Source organism: Argopecten irradians, chromosome 5, assembly GCF_041381155.1.
Source record: "Argopecten irradians isolate NY chromosome 5, Ai_NY, whole genome shotgun sequence".
In the NCBI taxonomy this organism is placed as follows: Eukaryota; Metazoa; Mollusca; class Bivalvia; order Pectinida; family Pectinidae; genus Argopecten; species Argopecten irradians.
Genome location: NC_091138.1, coordinates 40,626,052 through 40,648,854, shown reverse-complemented (window position 1 = coordinate 40,648,854; position 22,803 = coordinate 40,626,052). Strand labels below are relative to the sequence as shown.

General features: G+C 37.4%; 2 protein-coding genes across 6 annotated transcripts in view; one reads left to right on the top strand and one right to left on the bottom strand.

Moving 5' to 3' along the window:
- LOC138323854 (exportin-6-like) overlaps positions 1–22,803 on the bottom strand; it is a 603,808-nt gene that overhangs the window by 158,839 nt on the left and 422,166 nt on the right. The window lies entirely within an intron of this gene.
- LOC138323852 (calcium-dependent protein kinase C-like) overlaps positions 1–22,803 on the top strand; it is a 156,000-nt gene that overhangs the window by 76,065 nt on the left and 57,132 nt on the right. For all 5 annotated transcript variants that reach the window (XR_011208598.1, XM_069268746.1, XM_069268749.1 and 2 more), the window contains 3 exons: positions 9,896–10,024; positions 16,352–16,511; positions 20,565–20,796. Coding sequence is in view for 4 of the 5 variants with exons in the window: in XM_069268746.1 (XP_069124847.1) it covers positions 9,896–10,024; positions 16,352–16,511; positions 20,565–20,796 (521 nt within the window). In the remaining variant the exon portion in view is untranslated. The remainder of the gene's footprint in view (positions 1–9,895; positions 10,025–16,351; positions 16,512–20,564; positions 20,797–22,803) is intronic.

Here is a 22,803-nt window from a genome sequence, read left to right as displayed (position 1 = left end):
ATCATGTATGTATGTCATATATCTAAAGTATAGGGAATAAAGATGTTTTCAATTAAACTATTTTAGTTTGATTAATGTCTAAACTGCAATTGCTTAAATTCTTACATTTGCTCGTTTTTCAAATCTTTGGTAACTTGCTTCCTGCACTTATGCCAACCTTGGTATTTATGGTAAATGATGTGTATGAATTATGAAGAATTAATTGACAAAGCATAGGTAATGGTATTGTCCCTCACCGATTCACTTTCAGCGTCATGTTTTGTCATATCAAAATCATAAACCATAAGTGGTTTTTTAGTTCTTAACCGACCCAAAGACCAAGTTTATTGTAATGTAGAAAGCAAAACGAAATGAAACACTTAGCGAGATGTTTACTGTTTTTCTGTCTCCAAATACCAACGTAATGCACGGGGTTGCGTTTCAGGTGGTTCTCAATATTGTTTTACATAATGTTGATCGACCACATCGGGGGATGCTAAAGAAATTGTCCTGCCTTTCAAGCTGTTGATGACAACGAGAATGAAAGTAACTCTCATAGATGATTTCGATATACAGTTCAGATTAACTCTAGGTTCTAATGCTCCCGGGAACATATCAATGTTGCGTTAGACAGCTTTTCTTACATCGACCGCTTTTACCATGCTGATGTCATGATTGCTAGTTACAGTGACAAGGATATATTCACACATCCCTGGTGCTGCATTCCTCGCTACCAACTTGAAGCTTTGTCTCCTTCACTTTAGAGCCTACAGATTTCTCCCCTGCTTGTTAAGTACACTGTAATGGAACTTTTCTGTATATATTCCACGTCTTTTCAAAGAGCCAGTTGAACCGCGTTAAATATTGTCGTAATGCTGAAAAGTCCTGTACGCGCTTCCTGTGTGGATGATTCCAGCTTCCGATGGTGGTTATTCTCGGATCAGCCAACTCTCCCCAAACCCTTATTTCCACTGCGTTAAAGATAATGTGGACTCAGTTTTATCCGATTGAATCTCTAACAGAAAAAGCAACACTTTTTATTATAAAGTCCATCAGTCAAAGACATCATAAGTCCTTAATTCTACTGAATGGTATATTCTTGGAGACATTAAGAATTGATTGTGATGCATCACGCTATGTATGTCATTATTCAATGGCTTACCATTGATTTGCCCTACATTTAAGTAAGCATTTACCCACTAAGATACAATCCATATTACATTAATAGTCAATATATTGTGGGCTATTGATTATAGCATTTAGAAGCATTTTAACAAATCTTGTTATCCCTGTAAATTAATATACCATGTTCGCTGTAATTAGCTCCCAGGGCGCTTAAAAAGTTGTAACAAAAGGGGGTGGGGGGCTTATTAAGTGAACCAACATGTAAGTTCTGGATGCAAAATGCCAGCCATAATTTAACACTTTCTGTACTCATGACACATTATCTGTTACAGTTAACAGGCATATGCCTTTTAGTCTTTGAGACATATTATTATAACATGATTCTCATATAAAAGACTTGCAAGTTCATATAATATGGGATACAATATTGATGTTAGAAGCTTCAACTCCTTCTCCAGGAAAGGTGAGGGGGGACTTGTAGGGGAAGGGGCACCAATTACGGCGAATGGACAAATCTATATGATATCTCTCTCTTGTGAACTATTGATTCTAAAATCAAAGACATTTTCTGTTTCAATATTGATTATAACATCTTAATGCTAATTAACTAATTAATAAGTATGTTTTGATATTCTAAGATCTAAAACTGGAGATATTTTCACAATTTCTGTTTATTTGCAAAATTTTTAGCTCACCTGGCCCGAAGGGCCAGTGAGCTTATGTCTTGGCGTGTCGTCTGTCCGTCCGCCAACATTTTCTGTAAATTGCTATACTAGTCATAGAGTTCTGCATGGATTGTAACCAAATTTTGCCACAAACATCCTTGGGGGAAAGGGAACAGAACTTGTATAAATTTTGGCTCTTACCACCCAGGGGCAGGAGGGGCGGGGCCCAATAGGAGAAATAGAGGTAAATCCTATAAATTACTACTTGTCCTAGAGTTCTGCATGGATTGCAACCAAATTTGGCCAGACATCCTTTGGGGAAGGGGAACAGAACTTGTATAAATTTAGGCTCTGACCCCTTAGGGGCAGGAGGGGCAGGGCCCAATAGGGAAAATGAAGTAAATATTCAAATTCCTTCAGAAAAGAAACAATGAACCTGTTTTCAGAACATTACTTGGCATTACAAACCATGTGAGCGATACAGGCTCTCTGGGCCTCTTGTTATTAGCTTCTAGTTACTATAGAACACTTCTTGCACCTTCAAAAAAAAAAAGAAAAAAAAAATAGAAGAAAAAGATTTGGAAACTTTTACCCAGGAGCAAAATTGATATTTCCCTTAATTAAAATGTATTACATTAAAGCCCTCATGATTAACCAAATTTCACCTGAAATGTTTGCCTCACTAGTGCTCTAATGACTGGTTCAATGTGATGCTGACTAGGAGAGCGAGCTAGAAAACATCGCGATATGATGTAATAGGCCCCTTATTAAACAGCCAAAATTGAATTTAGCGGATCGATTTTAATCATGTTTAATCATGTTAATGTCTGTTTGTGTGTCGGGTTAATGCTGCAAATGGCTTTGGCAGATTATCTCGATAGAATTCATCAAAATGACGAGTATAACAAACTCTGATTGAGCTACAGCTATTGTATGGGTGACGGACATTTTGTTTTTAAAATCTGCTTGTCTGTTGTCATTTGTAAAAACATTTATTGTTTTGTGGAGATTTCTAAGGCTTGTAATTATCTGTTTGTTTGAATTTGTTTTCCGCGCTGTTTATAACATCAGTATTTTTATAAAACATGCAATGCTTTGGCAGGTGGACAGAATACCGGTCGAGTTCTTAAGGAAAAAACACCAAACATCATCCAGACCACCAAATTTATGTCATGTTTTGGAACAATGTCAAAACCAAAATTCAGAGCTTAATGGCTAGCGGTAGATATGTCGGACAAACCTAAATATGGAGGGCAAGTGTTAGAAAGTCAGAAAAACCTTAAATGATGGGGCAAGTGGTAGAATGTCAGAAAAAACCCTAAATGTGGGGGGCAAGTGGTAGAAAATCAGAAAAACCATAAATGTGAATGGCAAGTGGTAGAAATTCAGACAAGCCTGAATGTGGAGGTCAAGAGGAAGAATGTCAGAAAAACCAAAATGTGGAAGGGAAGTGGTAGAATGTCAGAAAAATAAACTTTGATATGGAAGAATAGTTGAAGAATGTCTTTCAACTTAATCTAGACGCCTTAATTCAGAGGTTTAGAGCTATTAGTAGAATGTAAGACATTGTATGGACAAAAGGTATATTTTCAATTTGCTCAATTCTTTAAGGAAAATGACTGTAATGTAATTGAAACACACCCCAACAGAATGATAATGTTTGGTTTTGTTGTATTGATGTGTATCGGTATATTTTGTACTTCGATGAACCAAATAGGACTGTTTGTAAGGCAGTATATATTTCAGGGTTAATTTTGCTGTCCTTCTATATTGTCTTACTCCTTTGTTAATGGCTGTCCTTCCTAGTTGAGAGTCCTCTCTGGACAGACGTTTTCTGGCTGACTTGATCGTGGTACTGATAAATTTAAGGGAGAACCATTTCGGTGTTATTTGATAACGTTTTAGAGAAGAAATCCCACCAGGACTATTCAGCACAGACGCTTTGAGGAACTGACAAATGACAACACTTCCTATGCGTGCTAATTGGTTATCTATTGCAATAACATTGAGTTTGTTCCACTACATATTGTATTATCTTATCTCGAGGGAACCCTGTGACATTTATCTTAAAACTGTTATTGAAACATTTCAAAATTGATCCAGCTGCCTATAGTCTATGTTAGAGCCTTCTAAGCATTTGAATGGCTTTATTTGTATTACTTCCTAACATTAATTAGTAAAACATTAGTACTAATTACTCTATCTGTCTAGCTCTAATTACTGCTGGTAATTCTATGGGGATTATGTTTTCGCAATTTTCAAGGAAAATGGTGAAGTCGCAAAAGTTTTTGTACAAAATGTTTTACAACAGGTAATTAATCAAATGGACTCCCATAGCCTTATCACTAAGATTTGGTTTACTGAAATTTACATAATATTTCAATTTTGAGTCAAAATCTTGAATTTTTCACATGCAAAAATAACCAGTAGAATGGTAAAAGAGAGATAAATGTGACTTGGGACATCATTAGTAAATTGGAAACTTGTTAATTTTGACACCACGAATGAATTGAAATTTGTTAATTTGTGCACCATGCGTGAATTGGAAACTTGTTAATTTGGACACCATGAGTGAATTGGAATATTATTGACTTTGGCAACCATGAGTGAATTGAAACTTATTAATTTGGACACCATGAGTGAATTAGAAACTTGTGAATTTTGACACCATGAGTGAATTGGAATATTATTGACTTTGGCCACCATGAGTGAATTGGAAACTTATTAATTTGGACACCATGAGTGAATTAGAAACTCGTGAATTTTGACACCATGAGCGAATTTGAATATTATTGACTTTGGCCACCATGAGTGAATTGGCAATTTGTTGATATGAACACCATGAGTGAATTGTAATTTTGTTAATTTGGACACCATGAGTGAATTGGAACCTTTTGAATTTGGACAATGTGAGTGAATTGGAAACTTGTTGATTTGGACAACATGAGCGAATTTGAAACTTGTGAATTAGGACATTGTGACTGAATTGGACATTTGTTCATTTGGACACCTTGAATGAATTGGAACTTTGTTATTTTGGACCACATGAGTGACTTGAGACATGTTAATTTGGATACCATGAGTGGATTGGAAACTTGTTAATTTGGATACCATGAACTAATTGGAATTTGTTGATTTGGACACCATGAATGAATTCGAATTTATTAATTGGGACACCATGAATAATTTGAATATTGTTAATTTTGACACCTTTGAATGAATCAAAATCTTGTTAATTTTGACACCATGAACCAATTCAAACGGCAGTTTGAAATGATATAGATAATTTTATGGTAAGCACCAAGATCCCTTTGGGATCTATTGTTAGACAAGACATGAATATCTTATTGGTATAAAGTTATGGCAGATGATTGAACGTTACACCAATAGCCCCTTACCTCTAAATAACATATAACCTTAATAAGGGAGTGTCTAGGTTTTCTCCAGACATGACATTCATTCATTATTCCTGTTTATTGAAATTTAATCAAATCTTACCAAACTGAAGGATTTTTTTTGTATGGTAGGTAAAAATTCAGAAATATTCTTGGAAAAGCATTAGGTAAAACATAATCTACAAAAACAATGGTTTTATATATACAATGTATATATGTATATATATATTGATATCAACAATAATAGTAATCTGGAGGACGATTGGTTGGAGAAATAATCTCACTGTTTAATAGTGTTTGCCAATACAGTCTCTCTATCCTGTTTAATCTGTAGGCCTTGACAATAGGGCACCATCAAGTTAAGCAAACATCTGTTAGAATGAAGTGATGGAGTTAGTCGGAAGGGAAAGTCCGATAATTAACTCATCATAGAGGCTTGATTTGTTTTTCGCTGAAATGACCATTCTGCGTATTGTCTACAAAACCATTATATGGAATGAGGGAGATGTAGACTTTTTGTGTGTCTGTGACACAATGTAGACAGCTAGAGGTTCCATAACCCTAATGATTCATGACTTATTTGTATAATTATTATGGAGGCAGACGCCTTACAGTTTTGGTTGTGTTTAATTCATTCTTATGAATTTGCCATGATATTCATGGTGAGAACTGTAAAGCAACAGATTTTTGTGGGTACATGATTCTGCGTATCATGCATAATAAATTTCAGGACAGTTTAATTTTGTGATTGAGACCTCTTTAGTTCTTCTTTCACAGTATTTGAAAAAAAATTGCTGCAATTTATTTTTTTCTTCATCATGATATTCCAATAGAAGTAATTTTTCAGCATTTTTAGTCCTGCATGATTTAATTTCATTGGTGGGCCAATTACATTCTTTTTTGCTGTAAATGCTTTTTACCTCCTTCTTTTGCTTGTTAGGTAAATTGAGTGGACAAATTTTACTGATGTTGAGTGGACAAAATTTTACTGATGTACATTAAGGGGAATCATAGAGCACACTTATACAGTCTAACCTGTCTATAAAGACCACCTAAGGGACAGTCAAAACTGTCTATTAAGACTGCCCAAGAGACAGTCAAACATGTCTATAAAGACCACCTAAGGCATAGACAAACCTGTCTATAAAGACCACCCAAGGGACAGTCAAATCTGTCTACAAAGACCACCAAAGAGGCAGTCAAACCTGTCTATAAAGACCGCCCAAGATACAGTCAAACTGTCTATAAAGACGCCAAGTAAAGCAAACTGTCTATAAAGACCACCCAAGGGACAGTCAAACCTGTCTATAAAGACCACCCAAGGGACAGTCAAACCTGTCTATAAAGACCACCCAAGGGACAGTCAAACCTGTCTATAAAGACTGCCCAAGATACAGTCAAACCTGTCATAAAGACCTGTCTGTCTATAAAGACCGCCCAATGTAAAGTCAAACCTGTCTATAAAGGACCACCCAAGTGAATAGTCAGGTCTCTATTCAGAGATCAAATTGTGTTATAAATGGCCATTTGAGATTCTAAGAAAGTGGTCTTTTAAAATAACCAGAAGATATTTGTACAGATGTGGTCACTAAAGCATGATTCACTGTATATCTATAATGACCATTATTACTTTGTGTTTGGCCTGACAATTCAAACCAACTCTGGTTCGCAGCGGATGGTGTTGAGGTTGGAAAATTTCCCCCTGATATGACACTATTGTCCAAAGATTTCCTAGGACTAACAAGAACAAAAAATCCTAAAATGTTCTTTTTGTTAGTGTACACTCCGGACCCACTCCAGGTCACCCGGAGAGCTTTGCTGAAGATTCATTTACGGTATAAAACTGTCTGTCAAAGCAGATGGAGCTGTGTGATTCCAAATGGACATCAGGTGATAAGCAGGACCTCGGATTGATTCAGTGTATGGCTATTTCTACCTTCAGATCATTGCGTTTGAAGAGTTTCATGAAGACAGTCGCATCTCGATTTCACTGGTCTCTCTTCTGAAAATTCATTTACTTTTAAACAAAATGTTTTGTTAAACATCCTATTAACAGCTAGGGTCATATAAGGACGTGCCAGGTTTGTTGGTGTAGAAAAGCTGGAGTGCCTGGAGAAAAACCACCAACTAGCGGTCAGTACCTGTCCCACATGAGATTTAAAGTTGCAACACAGAGGTGGAGGTGAAATAACAAAAGGTTTTTTCAGGGAAATGAACACCAGAACATTTAATCAATTTTATCAATGCTAACTTATATGTTAGGTCAAAGAGTTGAAATTGACACCAAAAACAAAGTTCAAAGTTCATAAGTGATCATAGATAAGTTAAACACAAACTTTCAGCCTACAGCTGATCTTGATTGGAACTTAGGTATAAACAGCTATCTAAAGAAATCTTATATTACAATAGTGGAAATGTATATTGTAGCTTCAACATGTATAAATCTTAGATGTTTTCATATTGGAATTAACAGCTGAAATTAATTATGATTGTCATGGTTACACTTTGAAGTGTTTAATTTATATTGCAAAAGACATTATTATCTATCATTTCACTTAGGTTAGAATATTACAAGTATAGAGCATTTTGAACCTGTTAAGACTGCCAGCTGCAATGTATTGGAGTTTTTTTGTCTCAACTGTAGCGTAAAGAAATGGAAGAGGATATTTTTTGCTTCGTTGCTGACCTATTCAATAATACCTATTGTATGATATTTATAACGGAATTGTAGCGTCTTCCCGTTGGACGAGCATGCGATGTCCTGCGGGGGTCTCTGATATATTGGAGTGTCAGACACAGGCCTCGTGTGTATTTGTTAAGATTTGACATTAGGGGACCCATCCAGGTGCTTCCAAAAACAATTATGACTGGGAAGATTGATATTGACAGGGCAATAAATTGTTTCTCATCGGTCCAATTACAATATCCTGCATGTAGCAACTCATTTTCCTGGAGAAATATTTTCTAATCGGTGGGATGATAAAAGGGAGCACTGCACAACCCCCAGGATTAGGACGATACTGGGGAGAGAAATGGAAGCACCCTTTGACCCCTAGGAAATGGGAGCACCCTATTACCCCTAGGAAATGGAAGCACCCTTTACCCCTAGGAAATGGGAGCACCTTTTGACCCCTAGGAAATGGGAGCACCCTTTGACCCCTAGAAAATGGGAGCACCCTATGACCCCTAGGAAAAGGAAGCACCCTTTGACCCCTAGGAAATGGAAGCACCCTGTGACCCCTAGGAAATGGAAGCACCTTTCGACCCTAGGAAATAGGAGCACACTTCGACCCCTAGGAAATGGGAGCACCCTTTGACCCCTAGGAAATGGGAGCACCCTTTGACCCCTAGGAAATGGGAGCACCCTTTGACCCCTAGGAAATGGAAGCACCCTTTGACCCCTAGGAAATGGAAGCACCCTTTGACCCCTAGGAAATGGGAGCACCCTCTGACCCCTAGGACTTTGTGAGGCTGTGGATGATAAAAGGGAGTTCCTTCTAACCCCAAGCTGTTTTCATAGTTATTTGACAGGTACACCCAAGATTTCTTCATATCCTTTTACCATCAGTAGTCATATTCCTCTAAGACATTATACGTGCGACATTATAGGTTTTTATTCAGAAGAAACAAATCTTTTTATCTGCCCTTTGTGTTCTGGCTGGAGTACTCATAGACTTTGAAAAGTGAATTGGTTATTGATACCAGAAAGTGTTGTAGCCCAATAAAGTTACAGCCTAGCCCTATAGTAGATCACCAGGGAATTAGCAGGCTCGGCTTATCTCGCTCAGCCAATCAATACACATAGAGATGTAGGTTGGGTGATATAAATCTGGGGCTAGGCGGCTGTAAAGTTAGGTAGACCCCAATATCCCTACCCCTGGGGGAACCATAATCTTGATCTAGGGCCACTAGAGTGTTGGAGTTGAACTCTTTATTGTGTGCATAGTAAAAAGCTCGGGAGATTTCACCCACAGGATTTGTCTAGAAGTAATAATAAGAATACTAAAGAATTTGCATGTTCCAGTATCGGAATCATGTTTGGAGTTTTCCAGTGTCAATAAATATGATAATTGTTTAGGCTCGACATACGATAATAGGATCACAATAAAGGAAACTGTTGAATCATGATCAGATGTTTTGCCGTTTCAATGAATTTTTCCATCATTGTTTAAAGTGAAAAATCTTGAGACACATAATGAGAATCTAATAGAAGTGTAGATATAAATATTGAGAATGTGTTTGAGCAGCAAGGCTTAAACATTCTTGTTTAATATCAAAGCTCATCTGTATTATTTGGCCTTTCAATATGAAAAAAATATTTCAAGTGACAAAATCAGCGCAAAGATATTAATTTAAAATTATTTAAGGTCAAAGACAAGATTGTTAAGTCCTAATGTGACGATGATGAAGATAATTAACATCATATAATAGTATTTATCAGAATCACATGAAGTCATTGTGGGCATTTCACTGTTTTAACTAATTCACCTCTGAAATTTCACAATGGACTGTTCCAGTCCTTGATTTAGGAGAGTCTAAATGTGTCTTCAGGGGTGAATGGGTTTAAACTGTTTTACTTTTTGCCAAAATATATATATTTACCTCTCAAATATTGAAAGGTTAAGCTTAAATCATTTTGTCCATTTAAAAAAAACAAACCCAGTTGAATAAGTGATATAAACCAGTATCTGTGTCAAACATTTCATGCGGTTTGTTTTGTGTATGTTTCAGCATGTGATATGAACGTCCACAAACGATGTGAAAAGAATGTGCCAAAGTTGTGCGGAATGGACCATACGGAGAGGAGGGGTCGCATCAACATTAAGGTTCACATGGATGGTCCAAAGATGGTGGCTACAGGTAGGTGACAATTGGTCAATTGGGTAATCGCACACATAATTAAAAATAACAAATGCACACAAAAAAGACATTGCTCATCACTATTTAGATAGAAAAATTAAAATCCTTAATCCCCCCGAATTAACAAAAGGGCGTAGGTATCTTCGTACTCTCCTCCTCCTTGGGAGAAGTTCTCCCCCCCCCCCCCCCCCCTCCCCCCCCACATCCCCCCCCAACCCCCCCCCCACCGGTCCCCACAAATAGAGAGAGTTAAGGGGGAGGTAAAATACTTGTAATCTGGTTTGCTAGTACCTAATTTTGGCACAAAACATCTTGGGGGCATCTGTCTGTAGACACAACTTCTGTCCAGCGAACTCTGACCCCACGGGGGTAGGGGGCGGGGGTCTAAAATACTATAAATCCTATGACTTGTCAGATTATTGGCAAAAACATTTGGTACAAAGATCTCCCCCCCCGGGGGTGACTTGGGCCTCCCATATGGGAATATGGTAAATCCTATAAACATCGCTACTTGTCCTAAGTTGATTAAACTATATAGGGGATATGCATATTGCAAGTTATTAGGATGCCAAATATTAGGGAACAGGAACTTATTTTCTACCATCCCGGGGCAGGAGACGGCGGGGCCCAATGTGTGCCAGTTTTTCTGCATGCAAGGGGGGGGTGTGGTACACCCATGGTTGAGTCAGCTACACTTCTAACCCAACTATTACAGGCCCTCTGATTATTTACATCACCGATTGACAGTTTTTTGTCTGTAAGGAAATTTAAATCTTTTAAGTTTAGATATTGCACAATGTGTGAATTCCCTCTGTGATATAAATTTTGCACTAAAATAAGTACATTTACAAATATGATTTTGTTGAAGTTGTAGTGAGTCTATCAGCTAGGAATGTTGATGGTTATGTGTATAGTGAGATGGATGATTTGACTTGGAAACACTGTCAGGACTGTTTGAAAATCAATAAATTATATAGGAATGAGAAATTTCACAAGAAGGTGCACAATTCCCACCCTGGACATGTTATGGTGATGAGTCACTGTTAAAACTTGTGACAAGTGAATCAAGTATCCTACGAAAAATGCAAGAAATATTGAGAGAAATATTTATAATATGTCTGAACATTGTACACATCTCATGGAGTTAAGATTGACCCTTCATACCCTGAAATCTTGATAATATGCCTGAATCGAAAATAAGCCTGGGATTTCCTACTAAAAAAGAATAAAAACTGCACGGCTTATTATTATGAATTAAGGGTATCATTATATGTCCTTGGCACCTCGTTGTCATGAGTTCGAATTCCATGTTGGAAAGTTGCCAAGTACTGACTATAGGTCAGTGAACCTGTTTTCTCTGGGTAATCTGGCTTGCCTCCTCCATCTCCTAACCCTGGGACGTCCTGCAATGCCCTTGGGTGTTTAGGATATTAAACTAATCAAACTTAAGATTATAGCTGAAGAATTGTTGTGACATCTTTTAAGAAGCATACTTGGCGTTGATCAAGCTTATGCATGCACTCTGTCAGTTGTTGCAAGTTCGTAGAATGTGCTTTAAATTAATCAATGTGAGGTGAAAATTAGGCCTAAAAATGTGGGAGAGGGCGCTTATTGGGACAGAGCTGCTCCATACTGCCGAGCAAACAATCAATACTGAAAAATTGAACCGGTCACTATATTGTGCATTTTTCCTTCTGTTATTTGATGAAATTGGAATTGTTTTAAATAATATATCCTAGTTACAGACAGGATCATGTAAGGATGTGCTAGAATTGTTGGTGGAGGAAAGCCGAAGTAGCCGGTGAATAACCATCAACCAGCGGTCAGTACCTGGCAACTGCCCCACATGGGGTCTGAATTTGCGACCCAGAGGTGTAGAGCTTGTAGTAATATGTCAAGACAACTTAACCACTCAGCCACACTGGCCCCTTTTCCAATAAGAAATTTATTTAATTCTTCACAAAAAAGAAATGGCATTGACTTTGTTACAGTTCCCTAGTGATTCAGAAAGGCAGACTTTTCTTGGCAAGTGTAAAATGCCTGATGGCACAGGTCCATGAATATGTGACATTTGGTGTGTGGGAGTCAAGGCGTCGTTAGGAGAGCAACACTTTGTGTAACTACTATTGGACATTTTCTTCTCAGATCAGAACAATCTGAATTGTAAGGTTGACGAAGGTTGTGGAAAACAAGGCAATAACTCTTCAGTGTATTTACTATAATGAGGAGGCCATGGAGATAAGTTATACACATCTTACTTACAATGGGGTAGTGAGCATTACGTAAACAGTCGTATCTTAAACAGTCGTATCTTATATCGGCAGTCTATACCCCACTCTCAGGATATGCCAGAGATACCAATTACAGAGGTCAGCGAGTGCACACTTGTTTACTACGCCTAAGTTATACTTTCTGACCTTTACAACAGTCAGCATCACCGAAATGTTTTACATTGGGGGAAACATTACACAAATGTAGCTATAATGCTGAAAATTTTTATAACTATTTCGGAAGAGTGAAAACAGCTTTCATCAACAGGTGATGTTCATGTTGTACATGTGTTGGTAGCCATTTAGATAACTCAGAGAGCCAGTTCACCCACACAGCTACACACTGACTGATGTAATAAGTCTGGGTGAACGTAGAGCATGTACTTTTGGGAGAAATTAACTGTTGATGGCTGTAATTACCAGAGAAATTCTAATGGCACATTAACTAAAGCTATAATCATTCAGGGGATATGATTAGAGAATTAAAATGATCATGGTAGTTAGGGGGATATGAATAGAGAATTCAGAGGATCATGGCTGATAGGAGGATATGAACAGGGAAGGTAGATGAATATGAACAAGGGGATGGGGTACATAAGAGGGAAGGTAGGTAGATATGACAGAAAAGGTAGGAGGATATGGACAGGGATACTAGGGGGATATGAACAATGAATTAAGACAATCATGGAAGATAGGGGAATATGAACAGGGAAGGTAGATGAATATGAACAAGGGGATGGGTACATAAGAGGGAAGGTAGGTAGATATGACAGAAAAGGTAGGAGGATATTGACAGGGATACTAGTGGGATATGAACAGGAAAAGGGGGGGGGGGGATGTGAAGTAACAGGAAAGAGAGATGGATATGAATGGAGGAGAAGATGGATATCACAAGAATGCTAGGGAGATATGAACAAAAAAGATAGAAAGATGTATAGGGAAATATGATCAGGGAAATATAGAGAAATATGTACAAGTAAGAGATATATGAAAAGAGGAGATAGGGAGATTTGAACAGGGAAGATGGATGGGAGATATACACAGGTGAGGTATTACAATTGTTTGTTGTCGATTTCCAATTTCCTTACTTGGTAGTTGTGTAGGTATAGATCTAAATCCTTGGGACCGTTCATCACCATACCAGTGTAGCATACGGCAGTCATACGTCAATCTATTATCCCAGTAAATTAGACAGAAGTAGAGCCACCATGCATATGTCACTTGTAATTACCACATCAGTCGAGTTATTGGTATTTGTTGTTCCAGAAGCTAAGAACCCTGTAACTGATTTGACAGGTTTGTCATGATCCTAATTACCAGCAAGTAAAGTGCATTATCTGTTGTGTTAAATTAGGCAAGAGGTCAAGGTCAAAATGTTATTATCTACTGTGTTAAATTAGGCAAGAGGTCAAGGTCAAAAGGATGTGTTAAATTAGGGAAAAGATCAAGGTCAAGGTCAAAAGAACATTATCTTCTGTGTTAAATGAAGCAAATGTCATGGTCAAAGGGATATTATCTTCTGTATCAAATTAGGCAAAAGATTAAGGTCAAAATGACTACTGTGTTAAATTAGGCAAGGTCAAAGAGACATTATCTACTTTGTTAAATTAGGCTTAATTTCAAGGTCAAAGAGACATTATCTACTTTGATAAATTAGGCTGAATGTCATGGTCAAAGAGACATTGTCTACTTTGATAAATTAGGCTAAATGTCAAGGTCAAAGAGACATTATCTACTTTGTTAAATTAGGCTGAATGTCAAGGTCAAAGAGACATTATCTACTTTGTTAAATTAGGCTGAATGTCAAGGTCAAAGAGACATTATCTACTTTGTTAAATTAGGCTTAATGTCAAGGTCAAACAGACATTATCTACTTTGTTAAATTAGGCTAAATATCATGGTCAACAGGACAATATCTGTAGCGTTAAATTAGGCAAAATATATATTATATATTGTGGTAAATCAGGTAAAAGGTCAAGGTCAAATTGCAAATAGCTAGAATTTGGTTTGGTTTCGATTGGTTTGTTTGTATTTTATATCCTATTTAGGGCTAATGTTATATGAAGTGTCTTTGATGGAGAATAAACCTTAGAGAACTGATAAAATATCTCGTAACACTCAAAGGAGTCTCAAACCTATAAATATCTCATAACACCCAAAGGAGTCTCAAACCTATAAATATCTCGTAACACTCAAAGGAGTCTCAAACCTATAAATATCTCATAACACCCAAAGGAGTCTCAAACCTATAAATATCTCGTAACACTCAAAGGAGTCTCAAACCTATAAATATCTCATAACACCCAAAGGAGTCTCAAACCTATAAATATCTCATAACACCCAAAGGAGTCTCAAACCTATAAATATCTCGTAACACTCAAAGGAGTCTCAAACCTATAAATATCTCATAACACCCAAAGGAGTCTCAAACCTATAAATATCTCGTAACACTCAAAGGAGTCTCAAACCTATAAATATCTCATAACACCCAAAGGAGTCTCAAACCTATAAATATCTCATAACACCCAAAGGAGTCTCAAACCTATAAATATCTCGTAACACTCAAAGGAGTCTCAAACCTATAAATATCTCATAACACCCAAAGGAGTCTCAAACCTATAAATATCTCATAACACCCAAAGGAGTCTCAAACCTATAAATATCTCGTAACACTCAAAGGAGTCTCAAACCTATAAATATCTCATAACACCCAAAGGAGTCTCAAACCTATAAATATCTCATAACACTCAAAGGAGTTGCAAACTATAAACTAAAGGTAAAGGTCATATTGAAGGATGTCGGAGACCTTTACCATTGAGCCACAGTGAGACACTTCATCTGTAGCATTTCAAGCTTCAGGTCAAGGTCATTTGGGATCACATTGTTACCAACTAGAGAATACCTAATTTGATACATTTAAAGCAATTTAAGCAAAGGTCAAGAAAAGATATTACTGTAGCGATCCCCTCTGGAGACAGTTCTTATGTATAGTTTACATACTGAATGGCTATTGCTTGTTCCAATCACTAAATAAAGAGTCTTTCCTGTCACAAGAACGGTTAGAACAGAGACAAAAAGACATTAAAGTACAATGCTTCATATAGCCATCCCCCACCCCCTCCCCCATGGTAAGTAGGTCAATATACATAGGTTTGTAAAATGGGCAATAACTCAAACTTTAATTGATGTCTATGATTTGACACATCAAATGCTTCAGTAATGGTTATCAAACATATTAGTACCACACTTTAATGTGAAAAATGTTATGTTTTTTTTTTAAATAATAAAAAAACATGAAGAGAGATAACTTAATGAGAGTAAATCTGTCAGTCATCCTAACAATTTTGTACACAATACATGTTTAAAGGATACTCCGGAATTCTGATTGATTTGGTGTATGGTGTGATTAAAGTTTTCTGATGAAGGCTTTATATTTCAAAGAGACTATCTCAGACAATATCATGTGTTAAACATGCATTATGGCAGACGGTCGCATGTATGTGACATATCTATCTTCAGCCTTTCTTTCTTCATGTTGATGTCTTTTGTATATTTTTTCTCTGCAATAGGAATTAACTCAGTATGGAATAAGTGCTAGTTGTATTGTTTTTGGAAACTGTTTGTTGGGTCACAAAGGCTTTTAATGAAGTTTAATGACAGAGTTATGTCCCCATTTGCTGACAACTAGCTTCAGTAGCTGAGTAGTTTTGTTTTTCTCCAATGGAACTTGCTTTGTCTACATTAATGCACATAAATACTTTCTTATGTTGCTATTTGCTCCTCTTATTTGGTGTCTATAGTTTAAAACTACCTTAGTTTGTATCATCAAGTAACAGTCTTTTTATCCCTTTGTTATTTTTTCCATAGTTACTAAGGTAACTTGCTTCTATGTTGTCCATGGTAACCTAAGCTTCTTCAGACTCGTTTAAAAGTAAAGAGTATTTCTGTTTGAACAGATTTACTGCGATAGGTCTCAGTTTTAGAAGAAGAAGAGAAAGAACAAGTTTAAATGTTGACCAAACTCATCTCTGAAATTTTAACTTTTATGACCTTTCAGTGAGAGAGGCAAGGAATTTGATACCTATGGACCCCAATGGCCTAGCCGATCCCTATGTAAAGGTCAAGGTCATTCCAGTGGAATCCTCAAAAGGAAACAAGCAGAAGACGAAAACACAGAAGGCCACACTCAACCCAGTCTGGAACGAATCCTTTAACATGTGAGTAATTAACATAAAAAAAAACAAAATAAACAAACAAAGCACAGAACGCACGAGTTATGTTTACAAGTTTTACTAATATAAGTTTTTGACATTTTCCTTTGAATGAGATTTTAGCTACATTTTGTATTTTGTCAACAAATTATGGTTTTGAGTTTCCTTGCAGATGGTTACTGAAAAAAATGTGGTACTGTTACCTATTGTGACAAATCCCAAGTTAAAGGAATATTGATTTTTAAGGCAAGAAAATATTCCTCATTCATCCCTAAAGACACATTAGACTCTTCTAAATCAATGACTAGACCAGTCCAATATGAAATTTTAGGGATGTATGAGCATTTATTGCCAGATAAAGATTCATATGAGCATTTATTGCCAGAGCAGGTGTGGTTTTGGGATTGATTTTGGGGACACTAAAACATGTGGTACCTATATATATTCATATACTGACAGAGTTTTACTGGAGCTAAACAATTTACATATTGATCTACATGTAGGTCACGCTGTCTGCAAGTCTTTGACAAACAGATAGTTATCGTTCTTTATATGTCTAACTGTCAAATATAGAAAAGTTTCCGTGTCATATAACCATCATTCTAGAAAATTGCCTGGAATAGCTTTAGGAATAATACACTTTGTGATATTCTGTCTTAAAATAGCTACAAAATGCTGTTTGTTTTCACAAATAAATTATAACACTTTAGGATACTAAAAACAGTCGGTATAATCAAGTATTCAATATGTTTCGCTACACGAAGCAACCACTTTTTCTATGTATTATCCCCATTTTCTCAGATATTAGATTCATGCATAGTAAGGCCATTTTAAGATCTTACCCATTTATTTGGGCTAGGTTTCTCTTTCATACTTTCAGGCCATTCTAAGGTTTGACAGGAATGGTTTGGTCAATGTATCACTTGCATTTCTTATAAAGCCATTAAGAGGATTTATCTCCCTTCTTTGGTAATGGTCATTGTACGGTCAAAGTAATGGTCAGTGTATGGTCAAGGTAATGGTCAGTGTATGGTCAAGGTAATGGTCATTGTACAGTCAAAGTAATAGTCAGTGTACTGTGAGTCAAAGTAATAGTCAGTGTACGGTCAAAATAATTATCAGTGTACAGTCAAGGTGATGGTCAGTGTATGGTCAAGGTAATTGTCAGTGTATGGTCAAGGTAATGGTCATTGTACTATCAAAGTAATGGTCAGTGTACGGTCAAGGTAATGGTCAGTGTACTGTCAAAGTAATGGTCAGTGTATGGTCAAGGTAATGGTCATTGTACTGTCAAAGTAATGGTCAGTGTACGGTCAAGGTAATGGTTATTGTACTGTCAATGTAATGGTCAGTGTACTGTCAAAGTAATGGTCAGTGTATGGTCAAGGTAATGGTCAGTGTACAGTCAAGGTAATTGTCAGTGTACGGTCAAAGTCTTATCAGACCATTCTTCATATTTAATAGGATCAATGTGTCACTTTCATTCCTTATTATGCAATTTTTTAGACTTGACCTTCCATATTTGGTCATGGTGACAGCCCACAAATTCACATACTGTATTGTTATGTAAGTTACCATGTGTTTTGTTGTCAGACGTTGTACAATATCGGTGTTCCCTGCAGTGCCTCAGAACAGAAAGGACATCACTGACGCAATAACCGCCTGACACAAACTATACTGAAACATGAACACGATCATTTTGTCATAAAAAACTCAAATTTCCCATAAGATGCTTTCAAGTTTAATTGGGATATTGTAAAACATTAAATCAACTTCAAGTTTTTAAGCCCACCATCATCAGATGGTGGGCTATTCAAATCGCTTTTTGTCCGTGGTCCGTCGTCCGTCCTTCCGTCCGTCCTTCCGTCCGTCCGTCCGTCCGTCCGTCCGTCCTTCCGTCCGTCCGTCCGTCCGTCCGTTAACAATTCTTGTTATCGCTATTTCTCAGAAAGTACTGAAGGGATCTGTCTCGTATTTCATATGTAGGTTCCCCTAGGGCCCTAGTTGTGCATATTGAATTTTGGGACCAATCGGTCAACAAGATGGCCGCCAGGCAGCCATCTTGGATTTTGATACTTAAAGTTTGTTATCGCTATTTCTCAGAAAGTACTGAAGGGATCTGTCTCAAATTTCATATGTAGGTTCCCCTAGGGCCCTAGTTGTGCATATTGCATTTTGGGACCAATCGGTCAACAAGATGGCCGCCAGGCAGCCATCTTGGATTTTGATAGTTAAAGTTTGTTGTCGCTATTTCTCAGAAAGTACTGAAGGGATCTGTCTCAAATTTTATATATAGGTTCCCCTAGGGTCCTAGTTGTGCATGTTGCGTTTTGGGACCAATCGGTCAACAAGATGGCCGCCAGGCAGCCATCTTGGATTTTGATAGTTAAAGTTTGTTGTCGCTATTTTCTCAGAAAGTACTGAAGGGATCTGTCTCAAATTTTATATATAGGTTCCCCTAGGGTCCTAGTTGTGCATGTTGCGTTTTGGGACCGATCGGTCAACAGGATGGCCGCCAGGCAGCCATCTTGGATTTTGATAGTTAAAGATTGTTATCGCTATATCTCACAAAGTACTGAAGGGATCTTTCTCAAATTTCATATGTAGGTGCCCCTAGGGCTCTAGTTGTACATAATGCGTTTTTGGATCGATCAGTCAACAAAATGGCCGCCAGGCTGCCATCTTGGATTTTGATAGTTAAGATTGTTATCGCTATTTCTCAGAAAGTATTGAATGAATCTGTCTCAAATTTCATATATAGGTTCCCCTAGGGCCCTAGTTGTGCATATTTCGATTTGGGACCGATCAATCATCAAGATGGCTGCCAAGGAGCCATCTTGGATTTTGATAGTTGAAGTTTGTTACTGCTGTTTCTCAGGCAGTACTGAAGCGATCTGTCTCAAATTTATATATAGTATGTTTGCAAAAGTTTGAAAAGCAGAGAAAAGATCCCTCTTTCCATTGTCAGACATAGATCATTCTTTGGTGGGCGCCAAGATCCCTCTGGGATCTACTTCAATTTTTTAAGACTAAAGAAAAAAGTTTTGTTTGACTGTATTATTGACTTTAATGATCGATTTACAGAGAATAAGATGGCAATAGCAATCAAAGTCCATCCTTAATTGTGCCAGATAATGTTTGTGAAAGATATTTTAATCATTCGCTGATGTTCGTGTCTTGTTTCCCCTAATGGGTCCTGTTTCCCCTAAAGATGATCGGGAATGCTATAGTTTTAGCTGGAATTCTGTTGATCTTTTTAGTTGATGGCACATAGAGACATTTTGACATCATGGTTTTTCCAGCAGCTGCAGCAGCATTGTGCACGACTGCTAATGTGAAATCGTGACAAACAACTCTTAGGAAATATAAACTCATTCACCCCTGAAGGCACATTTGGACTCTTCTGGTTCAAGTATTGGAGCAGTCCATAATAAAATTTTAGGGGAGAACGGGATAAAGTTGTGAACTGTCACAAAACCAGATTCCATTAAATGTAGTTAAAATAAATAATTATAATTTGATGATTTTAGTTAATAATCTGAAAACTATTCAGTATTTTAATCGAAAACATATGAAATATCATTTAATGTAATGGGGATTAATTTTTTTTTTAACAATTATTGCTGATTTGAAAGACCAAAAAATGCTACCATTTACATGTTGAAATATTCCTTGTCTCTGTGACTGCATTTCCCTACTTTTAATATCTGTGCAGCTTTTCTTAAACTCTTTCGTTTTGTTCTGTATCTATATTTGCAGAAAACTCCTTTCATAATGATCACAAAATGGAAAAAACAAAGATATCTTAGGCTATTTTCTGATGAGTCTGATTCCTTTCTCACTCTAAAACTTCATAATCCACTATTTTTACATGTTGACTGATGTCGCGTTGGTTTGTGAATAATCCACTATTTTAACACATTGACTGATATCGTTTTGGTTTGTGAATAATCCACTTCGTTTACACATTGACTTATGTCATTTTGACCGATATCGTTTTGGTTTGTGAATAATCCACTATTTTAACACATTGACTGATGTCGTTTTGGTTTGTTGCAGTGAACTTCTCCAGGAGGACCATGCCAAGCGGTTGTCATTTGAGGTCTGGGATTGGGATCGGACTTCCAGGAACGATTTTATGGGGTCACTGTCGTTCGGAATTTCCGAGTTATTGAAGGAGCCGATTGACGGCTGGTTTAAGTTACTGAGTCAGGAGGAGGGAGAATTCTACGGCATTCCTGTCACAGACGATGTCGTTAATGACATGATTGAGATTAACAAAAAAATGGAGGTGAGGACTGTCTCCTAAAATTTACAGCTTTCTAATTATAGTGGACATTGTAAAGATCCATTCAACTATGAAAGTACATCTGAACTCAGCTACTTCATGAGGCTGGTGTAATATCCAAATCCTAAATCTTCCTTACTGAAAGTTTCCTTAGGGGCAAGGGGATGGTGGGTAGGGCAAGGGTAGGCGGTGGGGGGAAGGGCGGAGACAAATCAGCTACTTTAATCTCCCTACCACTACCTCTGTTTATTTTGCCCTCGGAAAAATTGGCTACCCATTTAATGGATAACCAAATTTTTGTTAAATTCTGTTTATGTAAGGAAATATATATATGGAATCATGAAAGAATGAGTTCCAAGAAAAAAACCATCAACCTACAAAAGCCACCCATCAGATGTAGGCCACTGTAAAGCAGATATGGGGGCTATAGTTGTGGAATGTCAGTGCCTTTTTACACATGTTGACCAGTTTATAATGCTTCCAACATGAAGTTGGTTTGTAAAGTTTACCATCTACAGATTTCAGCATACACCCCTGAATTCTATTGTGTCCTTGGTTCTATAGACCGTGGACATTGTATTCCGTGGTTCCAATCAGCCTCCGTCAGCACTTTGTATTAATTGTTTGAGCACCATACTGTCCCTGTACATCACAATATTGGAGAAAAACTCACGGACATTGCGACAGCTCTAATATGGCAGTTGATGTATTTCTTATGCGACATAATGGACGTGGACATGCGATGTGGGATTTCAGAGAGATTGTGCGAGGTTCAGACTTGACTATATTCCGTGACACAGTCTTGTTTGCTGTCAAAATACTCAGTGAAAATTAGAAGAGCATGATTTACATGTTGCGACTGCTGTGTTGTCTGCTGTGTTGTCGCAGGAAACCTATGGCATAGTGATGGAGAATCCGAAATTAATCCTGATCTATTGGGGGGTGTTATTATAGTTCTACTTTGGTCGCTATATATATAACGGTCTTTACTCGTATTACATGGACCCCATCATAAACACATCTATCAGACTTGGTCGTTTTATTGACCTTCACCTTCAGGAATCACTGCTCATACACAACGTGGCAAAATTACTGGTCATAAGTGTCGTCCAACACAGAAAAGTCAACATAACGATTCAATTAAAAGTCCATCAGCTGTTCTTGTTTGATTGTCGTCTTTCAATATTGGATTTACTGTTAATTTTGTGTAGGAGATCTTATAAGGGTCCAAAGGTCAACGGTTGGATGTTATCCTTGAATGTGGGGTGAGATATATTCTTTATGCTTGTTTAATAATGAGCAATTCTGCCATCTCTGGGATCCGGATTCAACATTTGTTTATTATTCTTACTTTCTTAGTCTAAATGGAAAGGTGCAAGCAAGACAAATGATGTGAATTCAAATTTCCATTTTCTGACAACCACACAGCTTTATGGGCTGGGGAACAAGTCTGTATGTAAATGACTGTAGCACATGCAGCTATATGGGCTCGGGAACAAGTCTGTATGTAAATGACTGTAGCACATGCAGCTATATGGGCTTGGGAACAAGTCTGTATGTAAATGACTGTAGCACATACAGCTATATGGGCTCGGGAACAAGTCTGTATGTAAATGACTGTAGCACATGTAGCTATATTAAATGACTGTAGCACATACAGCTATATGGGCTGGGGAACAAGTCTGTATGTAAATGACTGTAGCACATGCAGCAATATTGGCTCGGGAACAGGTCTGTATGTAAATGACTGGCACATGTAGCTATATTAAATGACTGTAGCACATACAGCTATATGGGCTGGGGAACAAGTCTGTACGTAAATGACTGTAGCATTTGCAGCTATATGGGCTTGGGAACAAGTTCGTACGTAAATGACTGTAGCACATACAGCTATATGGGCCCTGGAAACAAGTCCGTATGTAAATGACTGTAGCACATGCGCGTTGTATTGGCTCAGGAACAAGTCTGTATGTAAATGACTAGCACATGTAGCTATATTAAATGACTGTA